This window comes from Rhipicephalus sanguineus, chromosome 1 (genome assembly GCF_013339695.2).
Source record: "Rhipicephalus sanguineus isolate Rsan-2018 chromosome 1, BIME_Rsan_1.4, whole genome shotgun sequence".
In the NCBI taxonomy this organism is placed as follows: domain Eukaryota; kingdom Metazoa; phylum Arthropoda; class Arachnida; order Ixodida; family Ixodidae; genus Rhipicephalus; species Rhipicephalus sanguineus.
In genome coordinates, this window is record NC_051176.1 from 278,416,570 (window position 1) to 278,442,474 (window position 25,905).

The 25,905-nt window shown below is 44.0% G+C and overlaps 1 protein-coding gene across 1 annotated transcript; it reads right to left on the reverse strand.

Moving 5' to 3' along the window:
- Nucleotides 1-18,748: 18,748 nt before the first annotated feature.
- On the reverse strand, nt 18,749-23,066 carry LOC119379058 (eukaryotic peptide chain release factor subunit 1). The gene is made up of 4 exons (XM_037648207.2): nt 22,669-23,066; nt 22,381-22,556; nt 21,430-22,323; nt 18,749-21,369 (listed from the first exon to the last, which is right to left on the reverse strand). Exons 1-4 carry the CDS (start codon nt 22,767-22,769, stop codon nt 21,215-21,217), a joined length of 1,326 nt encoding a protein of 441 aa, XP_037504135.1. The 5' UTR covers nt 22,770-23,066; the 3' UTR covers nt 18,749-21,214.
- Between the last annotated feature and the right edge of the window lie 2,839 nt (nt 23,067-25,905).

Sequence of the window (25,905 nt, forward strand, 5' to 3'; positions counted from 1 at the left end):
CTATCTCTTTGCTTCACTGTCTGCACGATGCTCCAGTTGAGCAGCAGCAGCAGCACATATCTTTCAGAGGAGGTGCTACTTGAAAAATGAGTTTTTTAGAAAATTAGATTTTTTTTTTTTGCCATTCTCAAATTGAGTTTCTCTACCTTCACGAAAATAAAAATCAAGGTTAATTTTAAAATGGAATTGGGTTAAAATCGTGTTTAAAGAGCACAAGGAGGATAGTAAAACTAGAGAGTGCACACTGGCCAATGGTGAACACAGTGCGGCTCTTCGCTATTACGGTTTACATTAGGAGTTCAATAAAGCTGCATTTTCAAAATAACAATGGTTCCCAAGCTCCAATGAAGCAAGAAATTTTGAAAAACATATTTTTGCGAAATAAACAAATTTTCAATTTTACCTTTAAAATGTACTTTTCTCAAGATCCAATTTTTGGCAACTCTTGGAGTTTGGCCATGTTGTTTTAAGTGCGAAGCATTTCTTAGCGAACCTCACGCACTTTGGCCGTTTCTATCTACGTATCTATCTATCTATCTATCTATCTATCTAGCCGCCTACGTCTGGGCGCTCTCCAGGTCGTCTCCATAACATGAAGTATACCAAAATCGGCATAACAAAGGATCAGTGTACGACGAACACGATCCACTGGTCATGACATGAATAACGCAAAATACCTGTCGCGTACGTCGTGAAACCCTTTCTCTCAGTCACGTGTGGCACATACCCGCATACCAGAGTTCATGCTTTGCGGGTATGTGCCACAGGTGATACAACACAGTAACCGCGAACACACACAGACACGCAAGGAAAGTGATAATAATAATTGTTGGGGCTTTATGTTCCAAAACCAGGATATGATTATGAGAGACACCGTAGCCAAGGGCTTCGGAAATTTTGACCATCTGGTATTCTTTAACGTGTACCGAGATCGCACAGTTGCATTTTGCCTGCACCGAAATTCAACCGCCGCGGTCGGGATCGAACCCACGACCTTTGGGTCAGCAGTTGAGCACCGTAACCGCTACACCACCGCGGCGCACGCAAGGAAAGTGAGGAACCTGAAAACAGAACAGCCCTGGAAGACACTCAGCTATCATCAATTCGTCCCCGTGGTCCGCAACGTGGACCACGTGGATTACGCAAAAACCGGCATAAATGTTTCCTGTAATAAATCTACCGAGAGAACCAGGCCTCTCATCATTACCGGTGACTTCAACATTGTTCTATCAAGACCCAACAACGCCTGGTCCTTACACTGCGTGAAAGGCGGCTAGGATGTGGACAGGGCATCAAAAGACCTCGCTGCCACGTCCACATGAGCCATCAGATGATTTCGTCGTACGAGGCATCCAGAATTTCCACCAGCTCTAATATACCTCGCACTTCACTGCACTTAGACCCCTCGAAGCCGCGATCATGTTATCCGAATAACAAGTCCGGTCCAGCTGCTGCGGCTCAGTGATCACGGTAATGATGACCTTGTTCAAGAACTGCCAAGAACCCTTTCCACACATCCACATGGGTTCGTGCGTGCGTGTGTGTGTGCGTATGACAAGTATACGCAAACAACGGTACCAACTGCCACTGTGACTGTAACGTATGTGCAGTGCGCCTGCGCGTGCCACTCGGCTGTGTATATATCTAGGGAAACTTTCCTGAATGAAGATTAATTACGAGTAACGACTGTCCTGCGCATCTGTGTTCCTTCTGTGCCTTGTTCGGATTCGCGCTATCCAGTATTGAAGAATATAAGTACTACATATCAGCTTACCGTGTCTGATGTTGGTAATACCCACGTTGCTGCTGGCATCGTTACGCAACTGTAAACCACTGGTTATATAACACATATGCAACTCTTGAACACATGAGTGTGCGTATACCACTACCATATTTCTCTAGCGTCATTCCGTAACGTTTCGCTCAATGTGAAAAATTACGCCACAGTCACCATCCCGCGCATGCTTCGCATAACATCGATTCCCACGGTTCGTGGGATCTGCCGAATTTTTTGTACTTGTGATGCTCAGATGTGGATAAAATTTTTACCATGTTTTCTTTACATGTAATGAGTACCGTTATCTCCTTTCAATTTTGACATTACATATTTATCACGGATTTCAAGTAACCGATTACTGTCCTCTGCAGATTTTAAGACTTCCTAGGTTGTAATTTTTCAGCTTTGAGGCGCTATGTACACAATTGTGTACACCACTTGTTTTTGCCAGTTGTGTCGACTGGGGCGTATACGAAAGAGCAAGATACATTGAGCTTTGGATGAATTGAACCTCCTGCATAATAAATGTCTCTTTATTTACCTTAATTTTGCAGTGTACTGTTGCATATGGTCACTTTGCTGAAGGCATTTCCATGTTAGATGAGTCGTTCGATGTTCCGCTTCTAGCAAGCCACGTCAAAAGTATAATTTTTTTTGTTGCTCAAAATGGACATAACCGAAAAAGAACTTGCACTATAGTATTTCGAGCCTTAGATTTGATTCTATTTATGCAAAAACAGAGCATGAATGACTTCAGAACAAATAGATATTTAATTACAATTTGATCAGAATTACTATAACAAGCATAAACTAGCATATTATGACATTATTTTTGTTGCAATTGTATATCGAGTGCCTTGAAATAAGAATGTATTCATTTGATGCATTTACAGATACTTCTTCATAAGTTTAGTGATAGAAAAAGTGGGGGCAACACGGCCTACATTTAAATTTTTACAATCATGATTCAAAACACACTATTCACCGCACTATAATAGTGATCAGATATCTGAAATCGGCATAAAAAACCGCACATAGTTGGAGTTTTACTGCTCTAGGTTATATAATTAAAAAAAGAAAATGTCTTCAAGCTGCATGTCCCCTTCATAAGTGCTTGAAAAAAAAATTGTAGAAACCCCCAAAGATGACTCAATGACTGTCAATGTAAGCCAGTGTGTCGAGATGGAACGAAAACTGAAAACGAAAAACGAAAAAAAAAAGAAACAATATTTTTGACCGGAACGAAAACATAACCGAAACTTTATCTATTATTTCGTTCCGGAGTGAAACCGAAATTTTTTCAATCGTTTTTCGGTTCACGAGAAAACGTTGCAATTCGGAACAACTGAGCTAATACGTGTATTACCGCGTACCTCAGGCGGGAATGTTGAAATAGTGCGAAAAACGAAAACAGTGGCAAACAGAGATGTTTGTATTAAAGGGACCGACAACAAATTTTCATGGTACCTATTTTATTCAGCGCAGCGGAAAGCTCACCGCTCAGGCCTAATCACGGAAAGGTAACGTGGAAAACGCTGCGAAACATTTGTAATAAGAATTTTTCCATCTGCGGCGAACATGAAGTCATTATACACACGAGACAACATATGCTACAAACAGTCAGAGCGAGAGCGGCTCGTCTTCGAGCGCGGTGAGTTGCTGCGCATGCGTGCACATCGCGCACATGTGCCGCGGCTCGACATGATCCAGTGGCGGCCGCGAAAGCAGCGCCACTTCTCACCGTGCAGCTTCTTTTACCTCGTAAGCAGCACAGAATTGAGTGGGGCTGGATAATAGTATACATACTCTAACTTTGAGGACTAATAATGGCAGTCATGACAGCATCAGACTACGTACAGCAAAGTGATCCACTTCATAATCCAGCTTCAAGGCTCTTCCACTACGCGGTGCGACATACCAGTTTTTGTTACTTTTACACACGATTTAAAAATATGAACCCTACTCGAAACGCGAAAAAGATGCTGAAATCGGTCACTATATTTTAGGGTCTCTTCATTTATACCAGGATCTAATCCCACGTTCTGACCAGTTGTCGGTCCCTTTAATGCAAATGGACATTTGCGCGCCTGTCACGCAAGCCAAAATGGAGAGGGCATTGTCGGCACTGAAGTTGAAGCTGATTTTGGCGCCATTGTCCGCCGCCGCCGGTGTCCGTAACCGCTATCGCGTGAAATAGGAAAAAATGAAATGAAAAGCAAATTTCTGGGATTGTGTGGGATTTTAACCCGTGCCCTCTGCGCAGCAGTCGGGTCTTCCACCACAGTGCCACGCTGGTGCTTGTAACAGCTTCGAAAAAATAATACTCTATACAGGCGTCATGTCAGGCGAGGAATCGTGTTAACATATGTAATATAGCGTGGCAGAAGAGTAAAATAACAACCTGTAATCACACAATGCTAATAGCGCAAAGAGTGTGTGGTTTATTGCTTCCTACCAATGTTGCGGAGTTGCCACTCCAGAATTGGAATAGAGTATGTTTTGGTCTACGTGCTGTTTTTTAAACTTCAAAGACTAGTAAGTCAGAGCCTCGAATTTAACAATAAAGCCGTGTTTTTCAAATGGCTTGGCTGATTACAAGTACGGTACATTTATAAGCAACGCGCCTATTAGAAACCGAGGCATACGTTAGTGTGCAAACAAATGCATTATCCCAGCAGATACTGAAGGGACAAACAAATTACCTCTGCACATTGGTTCCCATTGATACCTCCTCACGAAAGTGGTGAATACTCTATGCACAGCCTGAGACATTGCATACCTGTGCACAGGCGAACACAGAAAGTTCTCCTCACCCCATCCATGCATGCGAGGCGCGCTTGACAAGCATGAGTGCTGACGAGCAGTGCGGCCCAGTGTTCCGTATTCGATGCAAAGGCACAAGGTGCCCGAGCTGTGCACTGTTCCAACTAATACCAACAGATCCCCATTAACCAAATATTAGCTTTCTCCATATTCACGACCGCTCCAGACGCGTGGCAAAACTGCCTAGCCTTCTTGAATACTACTTTTCTCAGCATAAAAGTACGCTGTGTCGTCATTTTAGCATTAACGCATTTAAGCTTAAACAATATTAAAACATCACCATTCGTTCAAACATGCAGACCATGCAAATAGTATAGGTAGCGGGAGAACTGCCTCTATGTGAATTAGTAGGGTGGTTGTACTGCACGGGATCGGTCAGCAAGCTACTATCCCTCTACCTTGGTAACCCGTTTTGCGTACTTTTGTACCGTATTTATTGGAATCTAAGGCGATGTTTTTTTTCGAAAAAACATGTGCGAAAGTGGGGGGGTCGGCTTAGATTAGAGTACAGTGATTAAGTTTTCTTTGTTTTCTGACCTTGCGAATTTCGGAGGTCGGCTTAGAATTGGGGCCGGTGTAGATTCGAGTAAATACAGTAGTTCTTAAAGGGACCGACAACTGCCCACAATATGAAATGAGTTGACTCCACTGATGTAAAGATTGTCCATCGTACTGACTCAAACCAACCCTGTTTTTTTCGTTAGAGATGGATTTATATTTTTATTTCTTAATTGAAAGTCGCGAAAAATGACCTGTGGCACCTCTGGCGGCAAAGACATAAATGATCCGATAAAGACGGCCACGTGACCGTTGATTGCTGCATGCGGTCGACGATTTTTTTGTTAGTATTGAAATATTGTTTGTTTATTTATATTAAAAGGTATTACTCCATAATAATGTACATATAGGCCTGCGTTAGTAGTATGCATTAAAGTGGTGCTGCCTTCGCGTGACGTAATGATCCCATCCTCGTCAGCGCATCTTGAGCAACTTTTCAGCGTGCTCATGCGACCGTGCACGCAGTTTCCAGGTCGCTAAGATTTTGGAGCGACATAGTTTTGCTACCTACACTTCTCAGAAGTGACGCGCGCTGCAACTCGGTGCGACCGTGCATATGCACAGTTACGTTTTCGATTAATTGGCTTGGCTCGTGTATCGAGAGAGTAACGACGCCGGGACAAGCCATCCATGACACAGGCGCAGGCAACCTTGGGCGCAGGCGCACACAACGCTGTACAAATACCGGGAAGGTGTATAAAGCCACACATCTCATGGTAACAGCTTGCTATTTTCAGAAATGGTTGGAAAGCTCAAAATAAAAGTGGTTAAGCATAGTTACAGTAACTCCTGCGAAAGCAGAACAACAACAGCTTTCACAAGGGCTAGCGGCATCTCTATCAATTCTCAGCGTTGCTGGAGCAAGCCTCCATGCGTGTTTGGAGCCTTTCAGGCCGAAAAATACTGCTTATAAAATAACTATGTGCTTTTTGGATAAACCACTGCAGCTACAAACGCTATGAAGGGTGAGCTTCCTGTCGCGCCGTAAAAAACTGGGTTGAGAAACATCAGTTGTCGGTCCCTTTAATGTATCTGATGACATCAGCTTTATGGGGCGTTCATTCTTAACTCGATAAAACTGTCAAGATGCCTTTCCTACGCTGAGTAACTACAGGAATGGAAATGAACTGCCCGGCCTTTCGCAGAGTGGGAATGGGCTAAGTTTTTTCATTCCGAGGAATTGAAAAGGAATGAAATTGCGACAAGTTATAATTCCCCGGATTGTAATTGGAATGGAATGGAGGCGCCCATTCCGCAACACTGCTTCCCACCCACTGCAAAGTGCTCAGCCATAATTCTTCATCGTCATCAGCCACAGCACAAAGTGCACATAATGCCTTACACATGTGTAGCGGGTACTACGATTCTCCAAAGAATGACGAAAAATGGCATAGTGGGAACTTCGCTACTTCAAAAAAATTACGATGATTTATGGCGTAGTGAGTATCTTGCATGTGTACTTGTATTAGTTGCCCGAAGACACTCTACAACGGGCTCTACAAAGCCCACTCTTCCAGCTTTCACTATGACTGTGCTGCGCGTTCCGCGCAGGTCTGGCAATCTTTTCATCAGAACGGCGGTCTCGCACATCACAGAGTGCACTCAATGACGTGCTGCTTCTGAGATCGTGCTCACTCCCTTGACACAAAGCATTGAGCCCATTAAAAAAAAATAATTACTATGACTTTGAAATGGATACTGGTTTGTGCTAGTTGGTAGGAATTCGTGGTACAGATACTTCCGCTCCTCTGAAGAACGTGAGGGCAAGTAACTACATCACAAATCTAATATTTTTATGATTACTTTAGCTTCAAATTTTCGCATTAAATAAACGTTACGAACCGTTACGGAACATCTTTTTTTTATGTTCCGGAACAGAAACGGAACGGAACTTTTTGCGGTAGAACGAAACTAAAACCGAAACGAAAAACATTTCGTTCCAACACCCTGATGTAAGCAAGCAGCAAAACATTTCCAGAAAGTTTAATTATTAGCTTTATTAAAAGAACGATGCGCTTGAAGGCCTACATTGGTTGCAGATAGCATATATCTAGACGGCGTTAGATTCAATCCACAATTCTGTAGACAACAAAGTTGGGACCAGCAGATCTGTTGTAGCAGTAGTATAGGTGGCTGTATTAATAGACCCTTTTAGACTTCTAGTTCAATCACTGTACGCAAAGTATTGTATTGTTGCTTCAAGATGCCCCAGCATTACCGCTTACCTCGTAACCCAAGTGCAATTTGAGGATGCTAAAGTGCACATTTGATTTAATATGCTAAATATGCTGCGCACGTACACACTTGAGTCAGGCCTTAATGTATTGACAGCCATGAAATTCTCACACAGATCTTAGTACTAAAATCTGATCACCGTGCAGTATTTTGTGTTCACAACGAAATATTGAGAAAAGATGTGTCATTTGTTTACGACATTCTGTTACAGGAGTGCAAAACACTATTTTTATATTTTTGGTGTTTAATGAATGTCTGGGGCCTCCAAAGCATCAGAGTGACCTGAATAATTTAATATATCAGCTTTTGTACAACCAGTATCACTTTCACTTATCCTCTTCGGGCGCAAATTATGATGGACTGGACACGCAAATGGGTCAAGTTCACACAACATAATTCCAAGGCACTCGACAATAAATTCCATGAAAGAAAAGGAGGTAATCTGTTGTTTTGATCAAGCTTCACTCATTAATCACAATATGTGTAACTAAATATCTAATTATTCTGCAGTCAGTCATGTTCCATTTTTGCATAAAAAGAATAAAAATTTGCCTTGAAATGCATGCAAAATTTGTTTTTGGTTGTATTCATTTCGAGCAAAGAAAACTAAAACTTTTGACGTTGGTCCTGGAAAGTGGCATGTTGAACAATCCATCAAACATTGTGGTGCCTTCACCAAAGTGACCCACTGCAGTCATATGCAGCACATTTAGGTCAAGTCAAGACAAAGCCTATGCAGAACATTCAATTCATACTATGGGCAATACATCTTGCTCTTTTTTAGCCACTAGTCCAAAGAACTGGCAAAAACAAGTTACATCCACATTTGCAGACAACGTGCCTCAAGGGCACTGTATCGTGACGTCATAAGAGGCCGGATTTTTAAGCATTAAAAAAGCTTGTTTTAAGCACCAAAAATAGGCAGACAAAACGTTTTAGGCTTCCGAAATCGTAAATATAGGCACAATAAATTTTCACATAAATGCAAACAATTTCAAACGAAGGCATCCACGACCTCTACCTACGACAGGAAAACAAAAATGTTATAGCTTAAGATGGCACAAAGGCGGCAACAGCTGAACGTAGCCGTACAATTGTGCTTTGTCCCGCACGGTTCGCAGAACACTGTCTCTCTCGTGTTCTGCATGGTGAGTCAAGTGTCCACTGTCGAATCTACACACTCCTGAGTGTCTTTTCGGAATAACTGAGAAGGGCAAAGCAGGAGCGGATAGCCAGATCGCTTAAAGACCAGAAGGGAGGGATTCCTCCGACTGGCCTGGTCGAATCGCACAGAGCCAATTTCTCCCCTGTCGGTGAACCACTGGCGTAGCCAGGGGTGGGGTTCAACCCCCTCCCTCCGCGAAACTTTTCAGTTTTGCATGTGTATTTATAGATGCACACATACAAACACACGCACGTACATACATAAAGTATGGTTGACCCCCCCCCCCCCCTTTTCCCAAAAAAATTCTGCCTACGCTACTGCAGTGAACACCTGACAAAGTAAATTACAAACAAAACAAGCCCGTGCACACCACTTTTTAACACTAAAGTGTTTTATACTGAGGTCCACCAAGACTTCAGTGACGTATTTCCGTCATGAATATGACGGTGATACAACGGACGCTAACAAATGAGAAAGAAAAAGTGATGAGAAAAAGCTCCGCTGGCAGGAATCGAGCCTACGACCTTGCAGTCCGCCACGATAAGCACCTGGCGCTTTACTGACTAAGCTACCGAGGTACATGCACAGCACCCCACAAATGCGCCTTATATCTCTCGCACGGTGCTCCCTGTTGGTGGAACCAGGCGGGGCGGGTGGTGCCGTTGTCTGTGAGTGGTGAAAAGTATTCCGTCATGACACTTACTAGTGCCAATAGGGAATGTTTAGGAGAAAACGCAGTTAAAGCATGGCCTCCGAGATTGTGCACAATCTCGGATGTCATGCATGGTTAAAGCATCTCGTTACCAGCGTGGAACACTGGCCACACTGGCATTGGGGAGTCTCCCTAGACGTAGTTATGTTCTTTGCCTTTGGCTTCGCGTTAGCCCGTGACGGCTCGTTGCCGGAGTAGTGTAGCTTCCACATGCACCAACGGCGTTTCTCCGCCGCCAACTGCTTCGAGTGCTTTAGCACCGACTAATAAAACTGCTGCATAAGCGCTGCAGAAGGGCAACGATGTTGACAGGCAAATGTCGTGCCTTGGTGGAGTGAGAAGCCAGCGGGACGTGGAACGTCTGCGCGTGTTCGCAGCTCATGCTATGAACCTCTGCCTCCTGTGTTGCTGAAGCACAGTGTGGTAGGGTATTCATGAGCACGGCCGTAGGTTACCCTATTACTCGCGAGCGCACACCATGCTGTTTGTTCCCTTAATTGACAACGCTTTGAATAAGTGCATATTGAATACCAGCATTCATTATGTGCTTGTTGATGTCATGTTTGCGCGGGACTCACGATACGCTGTGTCCAGGTGTATGTTACAACTTCAGCTACCACAACGGTTAAATCAAGGGCGGCGTTTGAGTGCTCGCTCCAACCTGCTCAAATGCCTTGTATGCTGCTATTCGTTGAGAAAATCAATGTTGCAGCTTAGAAGTTACTCGAGAAAGCCGGAGCAAGCGTCAAAACACTACAATATGCTGCTACCATATTATCACCTATGCAGTCACGACATCAGAATACAGTAAGGATGCCAGAAACAAAAGTGAAACAGGCTGTACAAAACCTGTACTCAGGGCACTTAAATTAAGAGGCTTGGAAATATTTGTTCTATGCTTTTGAGGCTTTGGAACATACTGGTACCCCTCCACAACTACTGTCCTCCCAACTTTTCTTCACCCTTGTTTTCCTGTGCCACAACCCTGAAATAATTGTCGTATAAATTGCCAGGTTGTCGTATAACTTAAATTAAGCTTTTGCAATTACTCGTAATCCCCTTCAGTGGCGGTGTGTACATTTGTACACATCAACTACGGAAGTGCGTCATGCACCACGTTTCTTCAAATGGTTTGAAATGCACTGTGCACATTTGTGCAGGCTTCCCAAGTGGACAACTAGCGGTCATTTAACTTCAATGTGTTGCGTATTGCTGCAGACACTACTGCAGACTTTGCTGGAGACACTATCATGTGCGACAATCGTTCGACGTGCGACGTTCCAGGGCCACCGTAAAGAGCATTATTTTTCTTTGCTCAAAACGAATACAACCATAAAACAAACTTGGCATGCATATTGGGCCTAATATTCGATTCACTTTATGCAAAATTTGAAGCTGACTGATTGCAGAATAATTAGATATTTAATTACATGCTAATTAACATTATTTACTGAAACTCACACAAAACAACACATTCCTTCATTTTATTTCTCTGAATGTAATACTGAGCGCCTTAGAATTATGCTATGTGAATTTGACGCATTTGAATAATTCACGCCTGAAGGGGTTATGCAAGGTTACACTCATAGAACAACACTGAAAATGTAGTATACACTTGCTTGTGCTAGTAAATATTTTATTTTGGTTTCCTCCAATTAATTAGAAGCCCACAGAGACTCACAGTTGCACATTAGATATGAGCACACTCATTCAATAGTCTACACACTATGTTAGTAAAAGTGTTTGAAGCTGAAAGTTGTGCCACGAGCCACAATGTAAACAATAGATGAACAATATAATGTATTTTATGAAAGGTACTAAAAGTCTTCAAAACATAGATGCCTTAAAGGAGAACTCCGGCGTATTTTCAACCCTATTATGATATCGCCATTTTCAAATGGTATTGACAGTCCTGTAATAGGTAGGTTGGTTCAATTTGCTCCAGTAATTCATCAATAACAGTGGATAACCAAAAAACGAGGTGTCAAAACTGAAACATGTAGCTGCTTCGTACAATATTTACGATTACGTCATTTCACCCCGCTGTAATGTAGACGTAGTACACATGGTTCTGGTATGAGAAAAGATACTAAACTGCCGTTGTCACTGAACGATGCAACAAGCTGTGCCACATTTTCAGAATTTGACAGAGACGATGACTTGAGTGCGGGAAGACCACTGTTTGTTTTTGGCAGTCTGCTCAGGGAGGTAGCGGTGTAGGATATGTCGTAACAAACACAGGGTGACCACATTCAAAAGTATGATATGGGTACTCGTTAAACTTAAAATTAAAAACTTGAAATCGTATAGTTTTGCACAGATCATTAGAGTGCCAAAGAGAACATATACTGAAAATTTTATCGAGACCTGTGGATATCAGAAAATCGCCGGAGTTGCCCCTTTAAGCTTGACCATGACAACTAAATCTGGTGAAAAGTGACGTTACAAAGTGATTACATAGCAAATGAATATTGTAATGGCATCACCACAAAAATTTTACTAAATCAAAAACCTAACTGAATGAACATAATGAAAAAATTATGAGCAAATGACAGTAATCCTGATTTTTATTACAGAGGTTGAAGGCGTATATATCACTGTGCCTGGAAAAAGTTTCTTGCCCAGCTTTCTATAGTAGAGTACAACTTTGGAAGGCAGCGGCATTTCCACCTCAAAGGCATATGCACGCAAGCCTGCACCAATGGGCACACACTCTAGACTGACGAGTCAGATGGATGGCGACCCTGCTGTCGGAGAATATGGCAGAGAACGTGAGCAGGACTATTTCTTTAGTCGTGGAGGCAATCTGCTGGTACACTTTGGTCATCTGGGCGGTGCCTCTATTGCCTTTTTAAAGGGACCAACAACCAATTTTTATGGTACCTGTTTTCTTTAGCGCGACGGAAAGCTTACCGGTTAGTGTCTAATCACGGAATGGCAACACAGAAAATGCAGTGATGCATTTATATTCTAAATGGTTCGATCTGCGGCGACTATGAAGCCTTATACACACAACACATGCTTGCAAACAGTGGGAGGTGAGCACGAGAGGGGTCCGTGCTTGTGCGCAGCAGTTTGCTGCGTGCATGCGCTGCTGCTCGACATGTTCCACTAGTTGCCGTGATCGCAGCACTCCTTCTCAGAGTGCAACTCCTTTTACCTCGTAAGAAGCACAATAGGGCAGGGATGGATATAACAAAATGTCTACTCTAATTTTGAGCACTAATTATGGTCGCATGAAAGCATCAGTTCAGCAAATTCAAAGACTCCATAATCCAGCTTCAAGCCTATTTCGCTAGGCTGCGTGACACAGTTTTTGTGACTTTTAAATGCGATTTAAAAATATAAATATTACTCACATCGCGAAAAGAACGCTTGAATCGGTCACTATAATTCACGGTCTTTTTATTTCTACCAGGATCTAATCAAACATTCTGGCCAGTTGTCGGCCCCTTTAAGCCAGGGGTGATAAACTCGCGGCCTGCGGCTTCACAAGGAATAGTTTCGAGACTTTGCTAAATAGTACTCATGTTATTTTCTCACCCATTGCAATAGCTCTTTGTTCGGGTAGGCTACACAGACGCGACTGGCCTCAAGCATTTTTCGTCAGGCACCTCATGCAGTCACTAAAAGATGAAACATCACCATGGAACGAAAACTCCATATTTCAGAATTGGGGTCCAGATTTTAGTCATTGTGGAAATAAGTATCGATATGTTTTGCGAAACCTGACATCAGATCTGCTTCAAAAATGAAAATTATATGGGATATGGAAAAGACGTTCTTTCAAATGGCAATGTTAAGCGACATTTTTTTCAAACTCTCTCTGCTCCTCACCCCCACCCCCCACCCTTGCTTCCATTTCCTCTGTCCCGGCCCTTGAGAGACTAAATTTCATGACTACAGCCCGCTATCTGAGGCGAGTTTGATCCTCTGCTTTAAGCTGTACCCAACTATAGTATGCATACTGCACAAAAGTGGTTGCAACATTCCGACTGGACACAATTACGACTTCAGAATGATGTATTTACATTTCCATGCTTTCTGAAGCATTGGCCATAGTTTATGCCATTCATACAGCATCGACAACAAGCACCAAAACAGCGGCTTGCTAGACCACGCTGGAAATGTGCACTGCTTTTGCAAATAGAAGCAGCAAAGGCCAGCTGAGGCAATCAATGAATGTGTCGCATGGAATCAAACATGGCAGCAGGCACAGTAGAGTTGTGAATAGAGTCCACAAGCCAAAATCTCGTGTGTTGTCTCCAGCAGCATATGCACCAACATGCAAAATGTCTGCCATCCTTATATCCTGGCCCAGTTACCAAAATCAAGAGGACAACTGGAGAAGAGGGCTGCTGTCCTTCCCGAGCACTCCGCTAAAGCATTTAAACCTTCAAAAGCCCTGCGATAGCATGCACCTCGGAGCTACAATAGTTGGCATATGGCAACAAAAACAGCCTGCAACTCAGCTACACGACTGCACACACCCTTTGCATTGCCAGTTTTAAGGCAACACAAAGGATGCGATGTGTTTGAGACCCCATGTGACTGAGACTAGTAGTAGTGAACTTTGGATTAATTTTTACCACCTGGTGTTCTCTAATATGCACCTAAACTTAAGTGCACAAGCGTTTCTGCATTTTATCCCTTATTGGAATGTGACCGCCGCTGCAAAGGCAACCAGTGAACTTGAGCTCAACAGCGCAACACCATAGCCGTCGACAGAGTGAAGCAGTGAAGTCAAGACTGCCAACTACAATAACCAGCATGGGCAACTGAGTGAGAAGGCCATTAGATTAAAACAGCTCTCCGTCACAAAAACAGGATTATGGTGCATGTCCAAAGTCAAATATACTGAATGTCCAGTTTGTAACGAGTGAGCTTATCATATCAACTGTTCCAACATCAACTGCAGAGGTTGGCCAGTATACTGACATGCTTTGTAAGGGTGCATGCCAAAGCCCAGAGCTGAAGTCAAATTTAGGCAATCAAAAAATCATTAGTACAAAGCAGTAGGAGGCACAACTTGCCAGTTCAGACATGGGGACTAACACTTCTGCATGAAGACCGGTTGGCAGCAGGGGCCAGTGGAGGCCTAGACAGAGGGCCTCTCAATTATCTGCTCCCTTTCCCTTTTGAGCAGTCTTTCATCATTTATTCATTCAATTTAAAGGTGTCGCATAGGTAGTGACTCAATATGTACTTTCCTTACCTGTTTAAAGGTTACTGTACTTAGCATTATACCCACGCATCAGAAAGTGTAGGCCAATGAGTGAGGTCTCATGCTAAAAGTCCTGAATCGATTGTGTAGAAGTGGGGATGTTTGCCACTTAATTTGCTGAGAAAGTTGCGCGAAAGCTCAACAGTTAAAGGCTGTGCCAACCTGGTAGCATTAGACCACTGCTTGGTGTTCAGTTTTTCCACATAACTCCACTGAGCAAGGTGAACAAAAACTGCAAAAATGGCAACAATTAGGTCTATCAGCACTGAAGTCTTCAAACTGGCCAGACCCTATGGTAGAACAAGACAGACTACTCAACTAAAAATGTGGAAAAACGATTGGAATTTGACAGCCAACTTTGAGCCCATCAGACACAAAGTACTATCTCGTTCAATATGAGCTGCAGTGCATAAGCCATTGCCAGAATGATGCTATTGAAAATTATGTAGGGAAACTCCTAGGAGGAATTCTCCAATAGCGCATAAGCATTGCAGTCACGTTTCAAAACTTATGCAGAGACTTCCTAAGAGTTGAAGATTCTGCCGCATGATCACTTGTGGCGCAATAAGCGCAAGTCGTATGATCATTAAATGTACTCATTTTGACCACTGCATAAGTGTTGTCTTGTGTGCAAGGTCTAACTAGGATGGGCATGTGTGCCAAGTCTTTCAACATGCTCGCTTGCATGAAGGCAATTTTTTAGGAACTATCAGTGTAGCAAAAAATGCACTTGCATGCATGCATGACATACTTAAAGGGGCCCTACAACACTTTTCCAAGTAATCATCGAATGACCTCATTATCAAGAGTATTTCCTCACGAATAGACTCCGGCAAAAATTTCTAGAATCAGTCAAGTACAAGCAGAGTTACAGGGATTTGTCACACGCTCTAAACGCTTTCTATCTTCTTTCATCTTAGCAAGCGCACTAAAAGCTATGCAGGGGGGGATGACAAAGGACAAGAAGCTATGTCCATGTCAGTCTAGCACTGTAGAGCACAGCACCAGCATGTCACACCGCAGCAACACTGGTAACCATGCATCTCACAATGTCCAAATCAGTCAGCGGCCGTGTCCATGTGCTTTTGGATATATGACACAGTTGATTTTGGGTATATGGCATTACTTATCGAGAGAAGAGTGAGCCATTTCTACCAGACTGAAATTTAATTGTAAATTCCATGCCACACGCTGTGTTATAATGTTTGGCTCGCACGTTCATAGGAGACTCGACTACCGATCGGCAGAATTTTTAGACCATGCTCGTGAAGTGTTGCAGGACCCCTTAACAGTGTTCCATTCTGCTTGATCAGGAATACACCTGTGGCAGTACTCATTGACACAAAAATTTTGAATCTAGATTTTTTCTGTTGCAATTTGTAGCAAATGACTCACTAATGGCTGGAAACCTTGTTCAGAGTGTGCCATGGGTAATTATTTGGGGATGTTCTCAGAGCACCCAGTAGCAGTTTTGATTTCAGCAAGTGCCTAGAGGCAGGACCAGGGTGTGTGTGTGTGTGTGTGTGTGTGTGTGTGTGTGTGTGTGTGTGCATTTTTTAAAACACAGCTGGCCATGTGAGCACACACAACAGTGAAGTACAACAGCATCACAATCACTGCATGGATGACTGCTGCAGCAAGGAGCATGGCAGCCAACACCAATTCGCGACGCACATGGTCGTTTACATTAAAACCAAATTCATGATGTCACGAGGTGCTCCGTTTCATGCTCAGTTGCACGGCATATGCTTTAAAATTGATGTTAGACGTATATCAGTCAATATTTTGTAGACTATGTGTATCGAATCTACCTCACAAGTTATCTCCCTTTCAAATTACATCACTTTTCCTTAGTCCAGCCATCACAATATATTTGTTTACATAGTTCGTGGTCATCAGCTTCAATATGCACTACTTTGCTGCACCACTCCTAGTAGATGCCACCATTCCTACCGTGAAACGGGAGGAGCCATTGGCACAAAGTGTTATTTTACAAACTGACGAGCGATTTTTCAAGAGAAGCAGCCCTAAATGCTTACGCATTAAAATAAAAAGGGTTTCACATTCTAGGAATGCTTGGACACCCTGCTTTCAGTGATAAGCTTTCTTCAGAGGAATCATGCTAGCCCACTAGAAGTTCTTAATGCTCAAAAACAACAGAGAATAGTTATGAAGGTGACCACATCAACACATCCTCGACCACACTGCTCAGTGGGCCAGTGTATGATCACGATACAAAATAAGACTGAAAGCAGAGGGTATAAGCAATGCTAAAAATGGTAAAACCCTGTTCACATTTCTGGATGCATCAATGCAGCCATGGTTCGAGTGGTATAACTTATAGCGACTGTGACAATACTTCATGCAGTATTGTGTGCCCAGTAACACAAACAGCAGAGTACTACATGCCTAACAGCACGATCAGAAGCACCAACTGGGCACACCTACTTCAGGCAATACAAGTGAGCATGCAGAATCCACTAATGATAGATTAAAGGGAAGCTGAAGCACCTAAAAAAAAAAAGTTCATTGCTGCTGAATTCAAAAACGAATGTGCAAATTCTCAAAAGTGAACACAAATAGGATTTTTTGGCAAAACACAGCCACTGCGGCAGCAGAGTTTCGTGAGATGCTGAGCGAACGCTGTGACGTCATCTTCTGTATGCCACATCATCTCCAACAGCAGCACTGCTGAAGCATGGCCTCCGTGATTAGCCCCGTCAACGGCACGCAGCTGGGGCTAGTCACAAGGCCACGCTACGATACGAGAGACTTGCGTTCAAATTGCACTCAGCTGTTTGTCATTATGGCAGATATGTAATCTAACTGCGGAACTTTCAGTGTCTCTACTTCCTTGAGCATCCGGTACATAAACAGCGCTCTCACAGCTCAGATCAGCGAGTGGCGGGAACCTTCCGTCGGAGCGCAGTGCGGCTCCGCTAAAGAAACATGTAGTTCTGGTTAGTTCGTTTCCACGCCCACACTTTCGGTGCGCTCATGTGGGTGGAGCAAGACAAACTTTTCTTTTGCATATTCTAAAGCTACTGTTGCAACAACCGCGGAAAAATTATAACAGCGTCGACAATAATACCGGTCCTTGTTAACCCAAAGTTTTACAGAATTCTAAAACCACGTCAGCTTCCCTTTAAGCTTGCTATACGGCCCAGGATATTGTACCTGTTCTAAAAACAATCATTTTTGCTGCAGGCAAGTGGTTAACATGGCAAAAATGGGATACGAACAAGTGAGCCTCAATCAATAGCACATGGCAAAAATGCTTTTCGTTTAAGAACAGGCACAAGGTCCCAGCCTTGGTTCCCTACCACACAACCAGAGCCCAAGAAGCCACTGCTGCCACATACAGAAAATGCCTGTAGACAAGCTCAGCACTCCCATTCTAGTCTTCATACCCACTACCTGAAAAGCAAGCATGCACATAGGATGCTGTCAACAGTACAGTCAGACATGCTCTCTCGCGTCTATATTTTATTTGTCTCTATCAGTATATAGAAGTCAGCATAGTTCATTTAAATTGTAGGAGACAACGGTGTATATCAATTAAAGGCTTGTGCAACGTCTTCAATGCAAATGAATGGGTAGTATTGTGCTACAGAAAAAAATTAGATGAGTTGCCTGCCCTCACAAGTGTTTATAAGTCATCTAATTTGGGTCTAAGAAGACATCTAGCAAGAACTTCGGAGAAGTACTCTCATTATGTAATCTTATGTTACTAACTTGCTTTCTGACAATCTTAAAGAATGGCACTTTGCAAACCAAACGTGGAAAATTATGCTTTTCTGCAAACATTTGACTGTGCTCGATAGCTATGCAGTTGCATCTCCAATACTTCTGTTAAGAATGCACATGGCTATCCTTCATAGTCCGCAGAAACCCATTGTTTCTCTGCGCTAATGGCAACACTAGTCATAAATCAAATGACAAATTTCTAGCTACACAAGCTGGGGTTACTCTCCTGTGCAATGTTTCATTGCAAGAGCCACGCCTGCACTTTCCATACCATAATACAAGCAAACTGCACTTGTATAGTGCGCAATACTGAATAGTTGGGCAACCAGCATTGCTGGACAGTTTAGCAGGAAAACCAGCTTTCATAACTATAAAAAAGGTCCATTGAAGGCATAAAAAAATTTGGCTAAGAGAAGCATCTTTCTCTATATATGCACCAGCACAAATTGAGGTTATGAAGATTTGAAAAGACAGGCAAGTGCAAAAAGAGAGGCCCTACAATGCAGGTCAGGCATACATTTTTTTTTATTTTACCTTGGCATAGTAGAGCTGTGCTGATGAGAGCAGCAACATCAGAACATTTTGCATTTTAATTTGGTTAATGCATATCCCGTAGTAACTGCTGCAGCATACAGTGGCAACATTTGGAAGCAAAAACTCTGCACCTGAGCATGTTCACCATGATTCATTGGGGCAGAGTAAGTCTTTTCCCCTTGTTCTTATCAACAAATGAAAAAAAAGGGGGGGGGGTGAAAATTGAGTCATTTTATCTAGTAAGCAAGCACAAAAACGAATGCATCCAAAGGCTGGAATTTTGAGATTGGGCTAACAGGGGTGAAATGAAATCTATGCATGCATTACTTCCAACAGGACATACTCTTTTGCTCTCCCCTTTCCACCAAATAGTTTTCTATCCTTTGGAAGTTCTGTGAATGCACTACTGAGCAGATACTTGTTTTCCAACATCTGCACAAAGGAGTCCTGGGTAAGTCCTTTTGAGCAGTTGGAAGCATCAACATAAACCCCCAAAATGCTGCCTCTAAAGCAGTGGCAACAAGATAACCTTGTTAGCAAGCTTCCAATATGTACATAAAAGCCCTGCTCTCATTCATGGCAAGATTGGCATTGCTAAGCACGTGAAATGCGAGAGGCTTATTTTCATCTCCTTTGTTCAAGGTTCAGGTTTAATACCTTTTTGTCACATGTGCAAATTTTAGCAATTTTTGTGCAGTGAACAAAAAATTGAAGTCGAATGGTTTTGTCCAGGTAACGTCATGGGGCCCCTTTAAGAAGGGTTGCAGAATCAGTGTGTGAACATTTAAGATACTCATTAACGCACAGTCATTTGGCAGTCTTTCCATGCTACAATGTTTGGGTCCTGTTTTATGGAGTGAAACAATTTGGGCCAAAATGGCAGAAAACACGTTTCCAACATGATGTTGCTCTGATGCACACAGTGCTCAGAAAATTAAGGACACATTCTACAAAGATAATAGCTCAATATGCGCACCATCAAGTATGCATATTATTCACCTAATTAGGCCAAGTTGCACTGCACTAAGCAGACTTATCCCCCCACACAAACCGGTGCCTACAACAAAGAACAAATTATTTTCTGCAATGATAAACCTTCTTGCATTGCTACCTGGCTCAAAGCATCAAGGCAATTCATAGATCCCTGGCATGGAAAGAGTACTGCTGGTTTTAATTTATTCCTGCTTCTTTGAACTACAGAATTGCTAAAATTTCTTGACCAGCCATATGCACAAAAACCATTTACTGTACATGCATTGAAGCCATGCAGAAGATGGTTAGAAAGTTCCTTCTGCCTGCCTTCATAGCTATGTGCTCAAGACAATGCTGACTGGGTGTGGCAAGACGCACCAGTTGTCTTGCACTTCCTCCAACAAAGGCCAATAGTCAAAAGTTAGCAAGAGAGAGAGAGAGAAAGGCTTGGTACTTGTCTCCCCAGCTTTAATTGAACAAAATTTTAGTGTCATCATGTGCAGGTGTTCTATCTACACGCACCACAGATGTATTGTCAATGCCTCTTTACAATCCATTTCTTCAGCACCATGCACCAGAACAAATACCTTCACAAGCACATCCAGGTAGGTCCGCAGTATTCCTATCAACCAACTTTCACACACATTTCACACATGTTTCACATTTCACAGAAACCCACACCACCTTTTAAAGGCAAAAATGAAAAAGCAGGGCAAAAATGTTTAACAAGCACTGCACCAAATTAGGCTGCCAGTAAGAGAAAGAGGAAAATAAAAATAAAAAGACTGCAGCCTAGAATCTTGCATAGCTAGCTCCCAGGATCATACAATGTGTGTGCGTACCATGTCCACTTGGAAATACGTTCTTGCTAACAATGGTCTTGTCAATAAAATGGGTGGCTATTAAGAATACAATGGCAATAACCACAGCCAGAAGCCTGGAGAAATTTAGAACCATTGTACACACACAGCCGCACACCATTAAAAAAAATCCATTCGCACACATTCAGACCATTTGTAAAAATACAAATTCTAATGTATAATAAAGTTCCTGGCATAGGCATTTTAGTTTACCGCTTGCCTCACTGCCAAAAGGCACACATCTTGTTCATCCCAGACCCACAACTACACTTCAAAGTGACAAAAAAAATTTGTCGACTTGTGCAGGAAAGGCAGCAGCAGCAGCACTGCTTTGATAGCAATTCACTAGGAATCCTCTCCCCATCACGAACAGTCTTCCAATGAAGGGGAGGGCACAGGGCACACATGCTGTCTGGCCAGTAGAGCTTGGGAAGGACAAAGCAGCAAGAGTCATCTTCTGCAATGTCGCTCACCCTTGTGGCCCACTGTACAGCACACCCAGGGCAGATGGAAGGCCAGGCAGTTAGCCAAGTGTGCGTTATAATAGTTGGAAACTCCTCGTGCACAGCGGCCACTAACCAAAGTGCTGAAGGAGCTAAATGGGCGTTTACAGGTCATCTAAATCAAAGTCATCCACAAGGTCATTCACCTCGAGAGACTGGAAGTCCACACGGTAGCGCAAGATGCCTCCTATGCCACCAAAACCCTTGACAAACTGTGAGCCCTCCTGAGACTTGTCTGTGATTATCTCTAGTGTGGCACCTGTAACAGAAAGGAGAGTTGATAAGCAAGGGCTACTACCCACACGCTGTCAGTACTCACCAAAATTCTTGTAGTTATTTGCCAGCCATTCTAGCAGTGCCATGGACTCCACCAGCTCCAGCTCCACGCCCGTCTCTCGATCCAGAAAGTGGGTCTTGTCTTTCTCTTGCTCGGGGGTAAGGTGCAGTATCTTCTCTTCGTCACTTGTGTGGTTCTTCAGCACATAGCGCACAATGTCAAGATTTTCCCATGCAATTAGGATCTCAACAGAGCCCATCTCGAGTGCTTTCAGTGTGTCTTCTACACCGAAACAATACTTGCCAGTGTCCTGAGAAATTTCATCGAAGTAGCGGCCAATAAGTTTCTTCTCCTGAATGAACTTCACATTGGACAGCACCTCAGCTGACAGCTCAATGGCCTGATTGAAGCCATTTTCGCCACCGTAAGACACGTCAACCAGCTTGAGCACCTTGACCTGCAACCTTGGGTCAAACATATCTGATTGGCTCAACTCAGTCTTGAAGTCAGCAGAACCAGCCAAAATGAGGCCTGCAATGTTTGGCCTATCATTGCTTATGTAAAGCGTTGTGGCCACTTCGGCTACTTTGCGCACATAGTTGTGCCTCTTCTCCATACGTAGTCGAGCAAATCGCAGAGCAGACTGACCTCCACGTCCGTGCTTTTTCGGCAAATCTACCGTGAACTTGTGCAGCACCTCCCGCGTGTTGCCTTGAAGGGTGCCAAAGAGAGCTCCGTTGCCGTCCATCACAATGAAGCCGAATTTGTTATCGTCCGCAAGCAACGCAGACAGGGCCTCTGTGTGAAACTTATTATCGCACAGATACAGTGATGTGTTAATTGGCTTGAACGGCTCGAAGTCGATGTTAACCTTTTTCTCTTTGCCCTCCTCGGTTACAATCGTACCACAGTAGATGACCAATCCATTGGGCGGCACTGCGTGGATGGCGAATGACAAATGAGACACTGGTCACCGCAGAGAGTTCTGCTCACCTTTCGTGTAGAGCTTGAGCCGGTGCTGTACGGACGTGATAGCGCCGAGAACTGACAGCCGGTTCACACGGCTCTTGATGTTGGAAGCCGTTCCGAATTCGTCGGCCAACATTTTGGATACTCGAGAGATCTGGTCCTTCGGTGGGATGATCAATGAGATCATACTCGTGCCATTGCTGCACAGAAATTATCATCAGCGCATGACAACTTTAAAACGCCGGTCTGACACTCTAGGCTTAGCCTTTAACCCTAACATATGCCAAACACCGATGGGAAAATGTCACTCACCCCCGCGCGGCCTCCAAGCTCTTGATCAGTTTCTTGATCTTCCAGATTTCCACATTCCTATCAGCGTTGGATTCCTCCAAGTTATACCCAGTAGAAGCCATGGTTAAATTAAATTAAAACTATAAATACTTCAACGTGGCCGGTTCACACCGATGGTATCCACCGCTCGTAGGCCTAATGTCGGCCCCAAGCGCTTCGCTTTCTGGCCGTCAGGAGCGAATCCCACAGTAACAGCGCACTAGCAACGATAGGTGAACCGCTCCTAAATGTTACGCAAGATTCTGCGTGCCAGAACAGAAACGATAGCGATTACATGAACTGGCAGTGCCCACTACAGAGCCAGTAGAGAACAGGACAAAACGTGACTACACCAGCGGACCCATGTGGAATTCACGAGTCAGTCAGTCGACGTCACACGCCGCGCGCAGTCAGAGTTCTTCAGGGTGTCCAACTGAAAACCAGCTTTCGCGCTGACCCTGTCGTGCTCTCAACAAACGTGTTTCTGGCATGCTTTGTTTTATACAAAATTACGCACTAAAACAACAAACAACACCGCTTAGTTATCATGACGCATACTTGGATGCCACCAGCATAACGAGAAGTGTTATGCGTGATTTCCTCATTTCATCACTGCTTTTTCTTTTCTTTTTTTAGCCTCTTTCAGGTCGTTGGAGTCATGTGGTCGAAGTTGACTCAGCTTTATCACCGTGTATTCAGATTAATTTGAGTTCCATTGTAGATGTTCTGTGACCATGGACATGGTGGTTACAACCCTTTCTCCTTACTGAAGGAATGGTCGCCTACCCCACCAACGCAAACTTCCCGTCATGTCAGTTTTATAAAAGGACAGTTTCCATTTCCTGAACAATGTCGGTGTCTCCCAGCGCCGACAGTAGCTTAATTAGCACCCTGCATTTCCGAGCAAAGGAGTTAGTGTGGTTCGGGGCTCTGAGACTCTAGAAACACTATGAGCTCCAGACTATGCAGGCACTGCAACTTAACTCATTTTCTTATGTGCCAATACCAATACATCTAAACAGCGCAAGGCAGCAGTCACAAGGAAGAGACACGTAAGCAGGGCAGGGCATAGAATTTAATACTATAAATGAAACTATATGGGACAGGGCTTATGTACCATCTGCCATCTGCTACTTCTAGCAGACGATGCCTCTTTACTGACCACAGCGCAGTTTTTGCATCGTGATGCGGAGAAGTAATGAAGCAGGCTCTAGATGACGCGGCCTCTGCAATCGGCTCCGGCAGCGCACAAATCGCAGAGGCCACGCATACGAGTGCGGGTCACTCTGCTACTTCTCTAACCACCGTAGTGACGGTAACCGCCGTGTAAACCGTAAATCGTAGTACGGTCCCTACCGTAGTACGAGTACGGAAGGCCCAGGGACCATGGAATTTGTGTACCACTATACCTAAAGTCCCTAGATTTTTGAAAAATCTAGGGACTTTTACTGCTTTTACCTTTGGAAGCGTCTCGTGCGCCGCGCGGTGCAGGAGCCGATGCCCGATGCCACACAGAACTGGCTCCTGCAACGCACGGAAGTGACGTCACCTCATTAAAGTAAACTTAAAACAACTCAAATGGACAGATTATTACTTCATAATGTGTTAAACCTACAAAAATATTAAACAAAACGTGTTTGACGACTTATTTAATGTACATTTGTTAATGACATATCGCAACCACCACCTTAAATCCAGGGGGCGCTGTGAAAGGTAACAGAAGGCAAACATAGCAGCTGCGAAAAAATCTATGCGCGGCAGAGTTTGATGATCTGCGGGTTGTTGCGTTGTTGTTGGAAGTACTGCATTTTCTAGTGCGCGATGTAAAAACGTGGTGTTGTCGAGGGTGAAATTGACCTTGCAACCGAGTACCTCATTTTGCTTGTCGCGAAGGGTAAGGTTGACGATGAAATAAATGTTGTTGCACAGTTCGTGTGAACGTCCAGGCGCACAAGAAATCCCAGTGCGGCTGGGAAGTGTTTTTACTAAGCCTGTGATTTCCGATGGCCAATGCTCCTGCACTGCAGGTTTTTCGCAAAGTGCGAACACGTAGCGACCGTTCATCCGTTGCTAGGTAAATCATGCTGTGAGGTCACCGGCCGTCTATTCAGCAAGGCAGACAAACTGTGCGGCACTGTTTTGTAGGTAGGTGGGCTAACGCAGTCGGCTTTTGCCATTGGGCATCGTTTATCAAGTGCTGATCGCCTAGAGTACAGTGTAGCCTAAAGCATCACGGCAACACTTCAGCATTTTGAAGCGACTTAGTCTGCCGATTACTTCGTGAGGCGGTAACGGTACCAACGGTACACTGAGCGACATAAGATTTCGTGTTGCATATTCGGCGTGGCTACAAGAGGCGAAGAGAAACAGTGACTGCTAGCTGCTAAAAAAATGATGGCAGGAAACTTGTCCATCATCATTTGTTATGGTTATCATCTACCAGTCATGTCTTGTACTCGGGACACACACGCAATGCGATAGCGCCAGCCGGAGCAATATTCTGGCGCTACAGTGACGCCGGCCGAAAGCACAGATTCGCCCAGCGATATTCAAAGCGTGCTGAAGTTCGACTGTGCCGAAAGCCACGCTTTACGCAGTTCGCGTTTCTTTCTGTTGCGATATAGTACGTCACCACGAGCCGTTCGCGAAATCTAGGCGCCCAGTGACTCAGTTCTGAGACCACGTTCTGTCATCCGAGCCTTGATAAGCCGTGCAAATCAACATTCCTGACGCGGATGCCGGAGAAACCAATGCAGCCAGCTGCACCTGATCATCAAACATCCAATATCAAAGGGCCTGTGTAGACAGGACCACCAGCAGCGCAGCAGCAGCAAGTCCGGCTGACAGGAGGCCGATGGGGAGGCATACTCGCTTGCCGACTCGGCGAATTCACGGCATATTCAAACGGCGCGCCTAACCGGAAAACGCATGACGTCACTTCCGTGCGGTGCAGGAGTCGTTTCTGTGTGGGAGCGGCTCGTGCACCGCGCGGCGCAGCAGTCTCTGCCTTTACCTTTTTGCCCGGGGCCACGCAACCAGCCTTTATGCTATGGTAGCCACCATATTTATGCCATAAAAGCACGGAAAAAATGCTAGCTGGCGGAAGTTACGTAGGTCTTTTATTTTCGGTTGCCGAATGTTCTGAACGTTAAACGTGAAACTTTTCCCGCAGAAAGAAACGCGACAGAAAAAAAAAAAAAAAGAAAGAAGGCGGGCAAC

Excerpts from the sequence above, each read along its gene's own strand:
- LOC119379058 (XM_037648207.2), bottom strand. The coding sequence starts at position 22,769 with ATGGCTTCTACTGGGTATAACTTGGAGGAATCCAACGCTGATAGGAAT. Across the intron at positions 22,557-22,668 it reads AGCTTGGAGGCCGCGCGGGG|CAATGGCACGAGTATGATCT; the intron begins GTGAGTGACATT and ends ATTTCTGTGCAG. Across the intron at positions 21,370-21,429 it reads AAATAACTACAAGAATTTTG|GTGCCACACTAGAGATAATC; the intron begins GTGAGTACTGAC and ends TTTCTGTTACAG.